The sequence below is a fragment of the Amphibalanus amphitrite genome, unplaced genomic scaffold (assembly GCF_019059575.1).
Source record: "Amphibalanus amphitrite isolate SeventyFive unplaced genomic scaffold, NRLGWU_Aamphi_draft 000405F_arrow, whole genome shotgun sequence".
Lineage (NCBI taxonomy): Eukaryota > Metazoa > Arthropoda > Thecostraca > Balanomorpha > Balanidae > Amphibalanus > Amphibalanus amphitrite.
Genome location: NW_024881899.1, coordinates 48,804 through 62,868, shown reverse-complemented (window position 1 = coordinate 62,868; position 14,065 = coordinate 48,804). Strand labels below are relative to the sequence as shown.

Sequence of the window (14,065 nt, the reverse complement as noted above, 5' to 3'; positions counted from 1 at the left end):
CACCTTCCAGCGGCGTACCGTTACGCGTCCCTGGCCACTCTCCTGAGTGTCGCCACTAGCGATGTAAATAAGAAAACCGCTTTCTGTTCCTGTTTATGAAATAAGATAGGTCAGAACCCGTTGCTTTTAACCCCGCGCCATATTCCATTCTTATCCCATGCGTTATCCTACTCGCGCTTACAAATCCCATGACCGTTGTGCACAAAATGTGGCTCGTGTAGCATCTATGGTGCTCCGTGACTTCCCCAGACCTCAGCCTAACACCGCCTCGTCCCCCAGGTCGATCGACCCTGCGCTGCAGACTCTCTTCGCCGACCTCTGCGAGGAGCAGGTCACCATGCACATCAACCAGGACGACGTGAAGCAGAAGAAGAAGCAACGTAAGGTCGAGACAGAGGTCAGTGACCTCAAGGAGAAGCTGGACAAGACGGCCGTCGGCAAGAATCTCGTGCTGAGCAACCGCGAGATCCGCCTGCTGCGGTGAGTCGCTACGGAGAGGGTGACAGGGGCGCCGATGGAGGCAGGCCTGTGCACCTGGTTAGAACTCCTTACACCTGGTTAGGGGTCGGTGGTAAAGTCGGACTGGGGTTGATACGAGTGCTACTAAAAAAGGACCATGTAATGAATGTGTGAACGATGTGTGATTTTGGACCTGTATATTTATGTGTTATGTGTATGTATGCACGAACGTATGCTTCGAATGAGTTGTTTCTTCCATGAATGTTTTAAATTGGAGTTGCTATTTGCCAAGATATGAATGCATGCAGATTCTGAATAATAATAATATAAGAATAACCAGTAACCTCATAATATAAATCAGAAATAGGAGCCAAAAAGGTTATATTTAAAGTTATCGAATATTTCGCTCCTGGAGCTTCGTCAGCGATAATTACAGAAAAACATATACGTTTTAAACATGGAACAACAAAGAACACTGCAGAATAAATAGCAAACTCATGCTACACTTCGCAAGGGACCGACATTTTTGGCGAAGTTTGAATAGGTACAATATGAATGTATGTATACAGTGTACGTATTTACAATATACACGTATATAGGTACAATAAACAATAGCTTTACATACAAACGTAATCGACTACATGTGCACTGCATACATTACACATCATCAATTATTCACATGTGATTGTTATTATATACACTTCAGACTATATGTATCCAGAAAAGTTTGTGACGCATTTACATTTTGAATGATGTTCTCTTTCTGATTATACAACATATACATATATAATATGTATATAATATACTACACATATATACAGAGAAAATATTATACAGAAATATACAGGTCTATCATACATAGACATAAAAATCTGTAAAGCATTAACATATATACAGATGTGGCATGTACAATGCTTACATATATTTACATATATCTATGAGTCATATATCATCTATGTACAAGTGTCACGTACAGTATATATATCATTCTAAGGCTGCAGCCGTGTCAGCGGCCACGAGGTAGTCTGGGTGTTAAGTGGAGGTCTCTGGTCTCTGATGTACATGGACTCTTTTATTTTTCTGTCGGGACCATCCTTGGCGCGAGCCAGAATGCTCAGTTTCAGGTTGTTGCATGTCAGAGGGGTGTGTAGGTGTTGGTTTTGATGAGAGCCAAACGGTGTGTCTATGCGTTTGTTGCGTGCGTCTCCAAGGTGTTCATTGAATCGCTTCCTTATCGAGCGTCTGCTTTCACCGATGTAAAAGGACTGGCCCTCGGGGCACAAAGAACAATCAATCCTGTAGATGGTGTTTTTGAAGTGGCACTTCCCTGCAAGCCCTGCACAGCATGTGTTGCAGCGCCTACCTCCACCTGGACAGGAAGGAGGACTGAAGGCTGATTTAATCAGCTTCTGGCCGACAGTCTCGCCGCCTTTCCAGGCCACCTGAAAGGCAATTTCACTGCGCCTCACGATGCCTTGCACTATGTGGCACAATTTATCGTCAACGAATGGCAGAACGAGTGGGGTTTTGTAGGCTCTAACCTGATCGCGCTGACCTCGTGTGCCTGTGTCTGTCCTGTTATGTGTTTTGGTGGCCTCCTGCCGTGCTCTGTGAAGTGTGGCCCCTGGGTAGCCGTTTGATTGGAAAAGGTCATCTACCTTATGGAGGCTGCGCTCGGTGGGGTCCCCTGGTGACGATAGTCTCAGAGCTCGCAGGTATTGGGACCTAGCTGTTGCACGTTTTACAGACATAGGCTGTGCCGAGTTGAAGTGCAGAATGACGTTGGCTGACATGGGTTTGATGAACAGTTCGGTGGTGTACTGCCCTGTTTCAGATATTTTGATGAGGGTGTCCAGGAAAGAGAGGGCCCCTGTGTTGGCCGTATGTTCCAAAGCAGTGTCCCAAAATATTTCGATTTGGGTGGGAAACGACATCCAAACAAAAATCATTTTGCACTCTCGTCTCAAATATCTAAGAGCAATTTTCCACTCCCAGCTTTACTGAGAATAAGCATTTGTATTGGTCATTTTACATATTACATTTTACCTCATTATACATAAATGTATGCCATTAATCTCTTTTCCACTCTTTTTGGGCCTTATCTAACTGGGGAATTTTCCACTCTTATCCCCCTTTTTGGAGAGGAATTTTCCCTCTGACACCCAAGCCAAAACACAATTTTGGGACACTGTTCCAAAGTGAACTTTATTGATGGGCGGACGCTGTTTAGGTACTCAAAATAGTCAAGTAAGCTAGGGAGCCCGTGATTCCATACGCCAAACACATCATCAATATAACGTAGGTATAGAGATGGCTGAGCTCTCGCTGAGCTTAGGAACATAGACTCAAGCATGTGCATGAAAGTGACTGCCAGCGGTGGAGCTACTCGACTACCCATTGCTATCCCGGTCTGCTGTCTGAAGTATTGTGACCCGAAACGCACGAAGTTCTGTGTGAGACAATGTTGTAAGAGCCGCTCGATGTCATGGAGGGCCATACCGAACGTGCTTATACGTTCTTCTTGTTCTCGTAGCAGGGTCATACACGCTTGGATCCCTTCATGCACAGGAATATTCCCGTACAGATTGACCACATCGACACTGAAGAGAATGGTCCCTGGTTCAAAGCCTCGTGGATATTTACTTTTCACTTGGTCAAGAAACTCTGTCGTGTTTTTCAGATGAGCCGGAATAAAGGGAAGTAGCTGAGTAATCACCCTTTCTAACACCCAGGTCAGCTTATCTAAGGGGTCGTCGCAAGATGACACAATAGGTCTGAGTGGAATGCTAGCTTTGTGGTCTTTCGGCAAACCATGCAATTCAGCTGTACGGGAACACTGCGGAAAAATGCTCTTGATCACCTTTTCTTCTAGCTTACCATCTAACGACTCATGTATTAGGCGCTTAGTAGAGGCCTCGAGCTTCGGTGTGGGGTTTTTCTCTACTTTGACATAGTCCTCTGTGATGTCGTGCATCTTTGAAACATAGTCACCTGTTTTCATTATGACTAAGCCTGTACACTTATCAGAGCGTTTGACAATCGCCTCTCCATTATTCGCCAGGTCTTTAAGAGAGGCTAGCTGCGCCCGAGAATAATTAGGATCGGGAGACCTATGGTTCTTGTAGGCTGCCAAAATGCGCCTCTTTACCTGTCTTAGGGCCACCTCTATATCAGGCGGGCCCTGTGGTGCCTGCGAGCAGTCGCCATCAGCAAACCGTGGCCGTAGCTGTGCTGAGGAGGTCTCTGGTGACGCCGGCTGGTGTCCTGTGCTGTCGTCGGTGATGGCCCGGGTAGGAGGGACGCCTTCGGGTGATCCTGGCGGCAGCGGCGGCGTTGGGGGCGGCGGCGGCGGCGGCGGTGCTGGCTGTGTTCTGTTGAGTCGGTCGGAGTCGTTCGGAGTCGTTTGTGCTCTTCTACTTTCGATGTCGATCTTCCATCGGAGGGCGTAATTGCCACGCTCTATTCCACACTCGGCAGCATTCATCACAGCTGGTGTGATGCGTCTTGTTAGAGCGTACTTGGGACCATTAGAGAGCAAATGAGCGAGCTCTGGAGCTAAGGTGAGGTCTGAAAGGTTTTTCAGACGTGAGACTGGTGGCTGGGTGGCACCAGTACTGACAATGGGTGCAGCCTCTCTTGACGTTGTCTGTTGCACCGTTGCCTCTTGCTGCGAAGTCTCTCGCGGCGTATGCTCTTGTGTCGTAGCCTCTTGCGGGGTGTTCTCGTGCGGTGTGTTCTCTTGAGTCGTAGTCTCTTGCGGCTCAACAGCCGAACGTCCTTGCCCTTCGTTTAGTAGGCCGTGATACTTTCGCACTAGTAAATTCCTTTTGATCTGAGTGCTTCTCCAGTAGATACGTTCCGCCTCTTGGTTGACCCACTGGATGACCTCCGAGTGAAAGAGTTTTTCACTCGGTCAAGAGTTTCTTGACCGAGTGAAAAGTAAATATCCACGAGGCTTTGAACCAGGGACCATTCTCTTCAGTGTCGATGTGGTCAATCTGTACGGGAATATTCCTGTGCATGAAGGGATCCAAGCGTGTATGACCCTGCTACGAGAACAAGAAGAACGTATAACCACGTTCGGTATGGCCCTCCATGACATCGAGCGGCTCTTACAACATTGTCTCACACAGAACTTCGTGCGTTTCGGGTCACAATACTTCAGACAGCAGACCGGGATAGCAATGGGTAGTCGAGTAGCTCCACCGCTGGCAGTCACTTTCATGCACATGCTTGAGTCTATGTTCCTAAGCTCAGCGAGAGCTCAGCCATCTCTATACCTACGTTATATTGATGATGTGTTTGGCGTATGGAATCACGGGCTCCCTAGCTTACTTAACTATTTTGAGTACCTAAACAGCGTCCACCCATCAATAAAGTTCACTTTGGAACATACGGCCAACACAGGGGCCCTCTCTTTCCTGGACACCCTCATCAAAATATCTGAAACAGGGCAGTACACCACCGAACTGTTCATCAAACCCATGTCAGCCAACGTCATTCTGCACTTCAACTCGGCACAGCCTATGTCTGTAAAACGTGCAACAGCTAGGTCCCAATACCTGCGAGCTCTGAGACTATCGTCACCAGGGGACCCCACCGAGCGCAGCCTCCATAAGGTAGATGACCTTTTCCAATCAAACGGCTACCCAGGGGCCACACTTCACAGAGCACGGCAGGAGGCCACCAAAACACATAACAGGACAGACACAGGCACACGAGGTCAGCGCGATCAGGTTAGAGCCTACAAAACCCCACTCGTTCTGCCATTCGTTGACGATAAATTGTGCCACATAGTGCAAGGCATCGTGAGGCGCAGTGAAATTGCCTTTCAGGTGGCCTGGAAAGGCGGCGAGACTGTCGGCCAGAAGCTGATTAAATCAGCCTTCAGTCCTCCTTCCTGTCCAGGTGGAGGTAGGCGCTGCAACACATGCTGTGCAGGGCTTGCATGGAAGTGCCACTTCAAAAACACCATCTACAGGATTGATTGTTCTTTGTGCCCCGAGGGCCAGTCCTTTTACATCGGTGAAAGCAGACGCTCGATAAGGAAGCGATTCAATGAACACCTTGGAGACGCACGCAACAAACGCATAGACACACCGTTTGGCTCTCATCAAAACCAACACCTACACACCCCTCTGACATGCAACAACCTGAAACTGAGCATTCTGGCTCGCGCCAAGGATGGTCCCGACAGAAAAATAAAAGAGTCCATGTACATCAGAGACCAGAGACCTCCACTTAACACCCAGACTACCTCGTGGCCGCTGACACGGCTGCAGCCTTAGAATGATATATATACTGTACGTGACACTTGTACATAGATGATATATGACTCATAGATATATGTAAATATATGTAAGCATTGTACATGCCACATCTGTATATATGTTAATGCTTTACAGATTTTTATGTCTATGTATGATAGACCTGTATATTTCTGTATAATATTTTCTCTGTATATATGTGTAGTATATTATATACATATTATATATGTATATGTTGTATAATCATAAAGAGAACATCATTCAAAATGTAAATGCGTCACAAACTTTTCTGGATACATATAGTCTGAAGTGTATATAATAACAATCACATGTGAATAATTGATGATGTGTAATGTATGCAGTGCACATGTAGTCGATTACGTTTGTATGTAAAGCTATTGTTTATTGTACCTATATACGTGTATATTGTAAATACGTACACTGTATACATACATTCATATTGTACCTATTCAAACTTCGCCAAAAATGTCGGTCCCTTGCGAAGTGTAGCATGAGTTTGCTATTTATTCTGCAGTGTTCTTTGTTGTTCCATGTTTAAAACGTATATGCAAGAGTCGTATATGTTTTTCTGTAATTATCGCTGACGAAGCTCCAGGAGCGAAATATTCGATAACTTTAAATATAACCTTTTTGGCTCCTATTTCTGATTTATATTATGAGGTTACTGGTTATTCTTATATTATTATTATTCATCATGAGCCTCAAGCAGAGTTTCAGCTTTTTAACATGCAGATTCTGTACAAAACGGGATATCTCACATAGACAACACAACCTGGGCGAGCTTAAACTGCTACAAATAGATGTCACAGTATCTCATAGCGGTGTGTTCCGTTTCTCACATCTGTCTTCGCGACTGTTCAGGTACGTGGAGCTGACGGACGAACAGCGGGAGAAGCTGGAGAAGTCCTACAAGGTGGCCAAGAAGCTGGAGCGGCTGCAGCAGAAGCGCGAGGACGGGTGAGTGACGAGCTTGGTCAAGCCGTCTTTTAGCTCCTTCTGTTCATTGTGTATGTATAAAGGCCTGGCTACACTATGCGTTTTCTTCGTGCGTTTTTTGCGTGTTCGCGTGTTTTGCGTTATATCGTTCTAGAAAAAAGAACGATATTACGTTTTTGTGATGTTTTTCACCTTAAATTTTAGTTACATAAGAGTTATATTAGCTTTTGTATATAACCAAAGTAAAAATTATATTGTTTATATCTTTTTTCCTAGAACGATATTACGCAAAACACGCAAACCTGCAAAAACGCACGCAGAAAACGCATAGTGTAGCCAGGCCTTAAGTCGAGATATTGTGGCATTTGGCATCAGCGTGCGCAGGACGTTAACCTGGTTTTCTTGGAACTGCATATGTGTTTGTTCAGTGTTGCTTAGAATTTCATTAGTGATGTGCTTGTTTAGTGACTGTAAAATTGTAAATTCCCTAAGATGAAATATTCAGTGGTTCTTGGTATCTAAGTCTTGTGTGTTTGTTGTTTGATCTTGATGTGTTTGATCGCTTGAATTTCCAACCGTTGTTCTACGTAATGTCACCTAGTGGGTGACTGGAGAAACTGCTAGGTAGCATAACACTTAGCTAAATCAAAGTTTCTTTTTCCACCGTGCTGACCCCTCACCTGTGTCTGTGCTTCCAGGGAGGGCGCCGCGGACGACTCTGAGACGTCGTTGCCGTGGATGAACGGCGACTCGGAGTACCCGAGTCTGAGCAGCATGACGAGCAATAACAGTGTGGAGAGCGGCGGACGCACATCGGGAGACTCGTCCGCCGCCGATAGCACCGGTAAATACGGGTGGAGGGGTGGGACTGAAGGGAAGGAATGGGGGAGAACCGAGCAGGGAACGGGGTGGGAAGGGCTGGGACCAGGGAGAATATAGCCGGGAAGGGAAAGAGTCAGTCGCTGGGATCGGTTGGAGGGTCGTGTGTCAAGAGATGTGGAGTTGGGACTGGGCAGAAAGGTGCTGGGGCATAGATAACTGAGCAGGGAGTGGTATCGAGGAATTACTAGGAGAGAGTCGACTAAGTGAGATAGAGTCAAGTCATGACTAAAGAGGGATGGTGGCTGGATCATAGAGGTTTCTCACACGTCCGTGCATTACAAACTGAATGTAATATGATGCATAGCCTGCAGACGTCATATTATTCTCTTCACCCCTTCACCTGGCCCGGGTTGTTGACCTAAATTGTGTGACAAAAGGTTCTTGTGTGTTCCTCGTGTGTTGCTGATCTGTTCCGGTGCCCCGCTAGCCGTCCTGGGACCGTATCCTGTGTGTTGTGTTATTGATACAGCTGTCTCCGTGTGTTACCGACTGTTCCCGTCTGCCACCCTCTCTGACCGCCCCTATTTGCCGCTATTCCTCCAGGCGGGGTGCTCTCGCCGCGCAGCGTCACATCGCCCAGCATCTCGCAGTCGATGGCCATGGTGAACGAGGTGCTGGCCAACGGCAGTCTGGGCCGTCTGGAGCGCATCCACCGGCTGGAGGAGGTGCTGGCGGCGGCCACGGAGGGCGCCGAGCGGCCCTCACCGCCGCCCACCCGAGACGCCGCCGTGCAGACACTCTCCACCGGCGAGGTGGTCATCACCAAACTCTACGACGGCTTCACCAACTGAGGCCGAGCGCGGACGGCCGCCGCGTCTTCTGACAATAATCACCCAGGACAATATGTATACATACTACACTGACTGAGAGAGACATTGAATCCGTCCAGGCAGCCCCAGTGCGCGCCTTTAGCGACCCGGCAGCTTCGGTCGGCGGTGTGCCGACCCCCACGACGCAGTGCAGCATTTACTAGCCTATTTTTATATACCTGACTGGTGCAAACGGCTCGCCGGCCGGCGCGGCGGCGGTGCTAGCGCCGGTCATAGAGAACGTCCTGTGATGATAGAACATTTATGCAAGTAGCCCGGTGATCGGTGCGCGTGCGTTTGTTGCCTGGTGTGCCTGTGCGGGCGGCGCCCAACGGCTCAGCCGATCTGTAGTTTTGTGACGCTCGGTAGCTAGCGGTGTGTGTGCCTGAGCGTGTGCGAACCCGAGTCGGCCTCAACCGTTGCATTCTGTCTTCTCTAGTCATCTTGTCCCAGCCCGGCTTCTCGGCTATTTTACTTGGTCACGGTGATTATTTATTGCGTATCTTTATTCGTGAATTCGGGTCTCTGATTCACCACGTAGCTGGTAGACAGGTGGCGGCGCTAGGCCGCGGTAGTGGTAGCGGACAGTGCCGTATTGTTAAGTTGTGGCGGCTGCGGGCCGGCCGGTCGGCCCTCTGTGTCAGATGACGCCACCCAGTGCCTCTGTGGGGCGGGACGCGCCGGCCCCAGTCAGCGCGCGCTGCGCGTGCCCGCGCCGCTCGGTCGACTTCTGCGGCGAGAAGTCAGACGGAAGCGGCGCGTCGGGTCAGCTCGGTCGGGTGTGGGGCGAAACTAACTCTCGCTTGTAACCTACGGTCACAGTCGTCAGAGTTACGCGTACTAACCGGGCGGTCCCCTGAGCGGACGCCCAGCCTTCTGAACGAACGAACGCGCAGTGGCGCACAAATAAACCAAAGGCTGTACGCGGGGTGTCGCATGTGTTGCCGCCGGCTTTTATGTTCAAGTTGACTGAATGCTGGTTTTAAAGGGACCCTCCCACCTTTAAAAAAGTTTATGAATTGGCATGAAAGTGATGTCGCTCGGTTCAGAAAGAGCGAAAACGAATATCTACCAAATTTCACCGAAAAATATTCACCGGTTTTCAAGATATTAGACTTTTACTTTTGTTTACTTTTTGGGATCTCCGCTGTTCCTAGCGACTTTATTTAAAAGTGCGGCATTTGTTGCGCGCAACGCAGCATATACCACCGCGTGCTACAAAACGTTTTAGTCAAACATTTAACGGACGTTCGAAAGCCTGATGACGTCATCAGATTTAAGTGCCTATACCAATACATTGTGGCACTTATTTGCACAGATGTCAAAATCAAACTCAAATTTCTTTGCGATGAAGTAATTGCTGGAGAAACGGTTTTCACGGCACTGATTTTCAAAGAACGTCCATCAAGATGGCTATCTCAACTCAAATCTAATGTTAAGGTGGGACAGTCCCTTTAAGATGTTCTGAACGAAACAGGCTACAGCGTTTGCAGACAGCTATGCCTAGAAACACGTCTAACTCTGCACATATTTTGTTCTTTCTCCCTAGCCTCACCAATTTGGCGGGCCAGGGGATGTTTTAGCTTTCGGAAGCGGCGCCGAGCCGTGACTAATGATGATAACGACGAACAATTATGCCATCAGCCGCATCTGCTGTCGCCGATTCAAAAGCTGCTGTTTCTGAAAACGGACCCAAGACGCCTAAAAGCTACTGCTATCCATAGAAAAACAAGTGGAACGTTGGGGGTGAACCGATCGAACCGATCACTGGTTCGATTTCGTCAGCATAGAATAAGCGCCAACCTTCATATTGACCGGTCTGCTCCTATCAAAACTAAACGTTAAATGAATCATGCGGGTTTTCGGAGACGTTCGGAAATGTCTGCTCTGGATCAACCATCCGCCACAGTCGCGGTAACAAACCCAACAAAACAAATCGTAATGGGTGACATTAAATTTATTCACTCGATGAGGGCCCTCCCAAGTCACATCGGTCGTCTAAGGACGTGCAGCAATACAGTAACACCCCCGCGTGCACACACAGCAGTCGGGCGCTGCCCCGCCCCCTGGAATGAGCCGACCAATCAGATCGGCCGCAGCCCCCTCCCTTCCCCCTCCGTAACAAATACTGCCTCGTTTTGAGTCGCGCCAGCTCTCCACTCGTGCGGCGCGATGGAAAGCGGTTAGACATCAAGCCGTGCATCCGCTCTCGTACTTTCTCGGCGAGGCAGCCTATCAGCTTCCCGGTCGGACGTTCGAGCGTGCCTGAGAGCGTCCGGCAACACACTGGAGAACACACACACTGCTCTGACCACCGTCCATGTACCCAGGCGGCGGAAACATAAATAGATGTCGATAGATAGCACCTAAGTGACAGCAGCACTATAGCTCCTCGCGCATGAACTTGGGCTTGAGTTCCTCGATGCGTCGGATGAAGTCGGTCTTTTCGAGGCAGCCGTCGCAGATCTCGTCCCAGTCGGCGAGGATCTTCTTCAGGTCACGGACCTTCAGCTTCTTCAAGTCCACGTTGTTCAGGTCGATCTGCTTGTCTGAAAAAATCACAGAAGTTGGTGAAGAAAATGAAGATATAAAATAAAGATAAAGTGGTTGAGGCGAACTAAGGCCCGAGAGGTTGAACAAGCCGTAAGTTTGTTCGACCTTTAGTTGGAGCATCACTGCGATTTACAAATCCCTCGATTTCAAGCCGTTTTATTACACTAAAATCTATTATATACCATGCGCTCATTTCCACCTTTCAATTCAAAGTGAAATTAGCGGCCTCTACCAGGAGCTGTGGCAGTTCACTGACTGACCATATCGGAGCTCGCAGATCTGGTCATCCTTCTTCTTTAGGCGCTCGCAGATCTTCTCCGCTGGCATGGAATAGCTCATCGGCTGGGTGATGTCCTTGAGCGTACGCGTCGCAGAGTCCTCCACCCCGCCGACATAGTAACACTGGCGCACACACAGTCGGGGAGTTAGTGAGGGCAAAGAAGGTGTGGAAACCACACTGGCACAGATACAGAGAGGAACTCGGGACATATGGGACAAAAGAAGTGGATGCAGCACGTACAGGTCATCCTATCAGCCAGGAGACTGTGCAGTGGGCAGGGGAGATGGGGAAACAAAATACAACAGTAGTTCAGACACATAATGGAGGTCAGGAGACAAACTAGGCAGGGATCTGGAAGACATTTCAATTTCACATACACACACAATTCAATGTGGCAATGTGGTTATACTTTTAAGGAAAAATATTATGTTCGACCAACCAGATGGGTAAGAATAAGCATGCACAAAAACATTGAAAAAATATTCCTCAACCATATTTGACTCAATGGCAAATGTCCCATGATAAATAAGTAGCCACAAAGGTTTCATTATGTAATATTAACTTACAAATTTATGCTCCTTTCCTTTGAGTTCAGCACACACATCTTGGAGGCTCTTAAGAATCTTATCTTGATTTGAACTGTCCTCAGCAGGGATGGCTTTGTAAATCTTGTTCAGGACACCAATACAAACTGTAAATAAAAAGGTGATAAACACACAAGACCATGGGAAAATTGTTAGGCAGGCACTAAAGGAATGGTTAAAATGGTTAAATCTTATGTTGCACTAGCTCATAATTTGAGTCATTTGAGTAAAGAGTAGAAGGCAATGGCCTTCTTGTGAAAATGGCAGTGATGAAAACATGCATGGGTATAAGCTAAAACTCACAGTTTCATATATCATTCGTCCACAATTTTGCTCAAACAGTAATAAGTACTTATGGTTGACAGCTGACTCCCATGAGGCTTTGAGCACAGCCTGGCTTTGAGTCATACCTGCACTCAATAATATGACTCCTGATAGGGATAGTCTCACATCTCAACATATGGCTCATTGTCATGAAAGCAACCATGTGAAAAAGTCTTGCGAGACTTCACAAGAATCTGCTTGATCATGCAAGATCTTACACAATTCTGAGGACAATCCTGATTCCTGCAAGACTAAGAGAATCTTGCATAACACTATCCCATATCATATAAATAAGATTCTGTCATGATTCTGTCAACTGAAATCAGTTGCGTGGTACCAACTAAGACCAGCTGCTTTGACTGGAAGCTAAAATATACCACCAAATTTCATGGTTAACCTGATATGGGTAACTTGACTGAACTCTTAGCCTTTAAAAGTAGGTACCTACCTACTCAATCAGAAAGGAGTCAAGGCCTGCACGAGGCAACAAGCTCTACTTATCATGGGGTCTGGGGACTGGGCCTGTCAATAAATTCATTGAGACACGAGAGCTCAATTTATAAATATTAAATGGATTCTAGGGGAGAGAGCTGGTCCATCAGCCCCTTCCACAGTGTCAAACATTGTCCAATTTCTTCTATCTTCCCAATGAGCAAATCAAATTTCAAAATGGGTCTATTGTAATTACAAAACAATGCGCGAGGAGGAAAAAGGAGTTATAAGGATATCAGATAACTTTTAGGGAGTTTTACTTGCAGGCCACACACTGCAGCATCCAATAATAGTGGGCATTGGTAGAGCAGACGTCACACGAAGGTTTTCCAATCAAGGAGAGGCGCTGTATGTTTGTAGGCTGTAGGGTAGGTTTAGGTTGTAGGTTGTATTGTAGGTTGTAGGTAAGGTTAGGTTTGTTTAGGTATTGTTTGAAAGAAGTACCTCCAGGCATAGCACCTCTCCTTGGTTGGAAAACCTTGGTGTGACGCCTGCTCTACTAATACCTAATACTGATTACAATTAGGGAGATTTCCTTTGTGGATCGGCCAGCTGTCATTGCCGTTACAAAAAACAAAAAGCCACCTCGTTTTTTCTCGTTACGTTACAAAAACATGTACATTATTATTTGTCAAGCGATTTGAAAGCAACCTCTCATGGATCCTTCAATATCAAAAATGGATATTGATCGCTCTTACCTTCACAGTCTCCAGATTTCAAAGATGAAACCAACGCAAGCTGAAAAAGCGCTATCAAACCAAACGAAATGACGAGATTCTGCATGTTGAAACAGATATTATCTAGGTAACAAATATATTCTCGAGATCAACCCGGGACACTAAGCAGCACCTGACCCCACGCGAATTAAAAATCAACGAAATTCGCCCACAACCGGCACCGCAGCGCAATAAACCACACGTCACCGGAATTGTAGCGTTTTAGCAGCCGACTCCAAGCTATTTGGCGACCTCTGATTGGTCAATTTTCCCTAGTTGTCAGACTTGACAGAAGAAAATGAGGAGCATATTAAAATCTAAAAAATAGTTGAAGCTCAAGAGCTGACTCAATTTCCACTCAATTGGTTCAAGTATTTTGACCAACGATGTAAAAATATTTTTTCCTTTTACTGTTTTCTTTGTCTTGGTATTCAAAACACATGACGAAAATAAACGTGGCATCATTCAGAGCTGCTGATTATCAACACGTGGCAAACCCGGCATACCGATGAGTACGGATGGAAATGCGATGACTCCGACTAAAGTCCGTGACTGATTTAAAATCAATCAATGTGATGCTAAATAAATACAAATTAGCTGGCTCTCATTAACTACAGGGTTGTTGAAAATTTATTGATCGATCGGAATGAAAATAAATCGTTCCAGCTTTTAACTCGTTGCATATAATCGATATTAATACATACTTTACGGTGCGTTCACTGGAGATTAACCGTGCGTTAAT

General features: G+C 46.8%; 2 protein-coding genes across 2 annotated transcripts in view; one reads left to right on the top strand and one right to left on the bottom strand.

The window, feature by feature from the left end:
• The window catches only part of LOC122390690 (egalitarian protein homolog), a 29,609-nt gene extending 20,312 nt beyond the window's left edge, over nucleotides 1-9,297 (top strand). The window contains exons 5-8 of the mRNA XM_043383864.1: nucleotides 280-480; nucleotides 6,609-6,704; nucleotides 7,382-7,527; nucleotides 8,109-9,297. Of these exons, the coding sequence (XP_043239799.1) occupies nucleotides 280-480; nucleotides 6,609-6,704; nucleotides 7,382-7,527; nucleotides 8,109-8,356 (691 nt within the window). The 3' untranslated portion in view covers nucleotides 8,357-9,297. The remainder of the gene's footprint in view (nucleotides 1-279; nucleotides 481-6,608; nucleotides 6,705-7,381; nucleotides 7,528-8,108) is intronic.
• Nucleotides 9,298-10,313: 1,016 nt separating this feature from the next.
• Nucleotides 10,314-14,046, bottom strand: LOC122390699 (mesencephalic astrocyte-derived neurotrophic factor homolog). Its single transcript, XM_043383885.1, has 4 exons — nucleotides 13,306-14,046; nucleotides 11,774-11,898; nucleotides 11,188-11,329; nucleotides 10,314-10,923 (listed from the first exon to the last, which is right to left on the bottom strand). Exons 1-4 carry the CDS (start codon nucleotides 13,388-13,390, stop codon nucleotides 10,757-10,759), a joined length of 519 nt encoding a protein of 172 aa, XP_043239820.1. The 5' UTR covers nucleotides 13,391-14,046; the 3' UTR covers nucleotides 10,314-10,756.
• Nucleotides 14,047-14,065: the final 19 nt, after the last annotated feature.

Bases quoted from the DNA above. Each gene is read 5' to 3' on its own strand.
- LOC122390699 (XM_043383885.1), bottom strand. From the start codon at position 13,390: ATGCAGAATCTCGTCATTTCGTTTGGTTTGATAGCGCTTTTTCAGCTT. The intron at 11,330-11,773 runs GTAAGTTAATAT...TGTGTGCGCCAG, and splicing joins AAGGAAAGGAGCATAAATTT to TGTTACTATGTCGGCGGGGT. The intron at 10,924-11,187 runs GTCAGTCAGTGA...TGATTTTTTCAG, and splicing joins GATCTGCGAGCTCCGATATG to ACAAGCAGATCGACCTGAAC.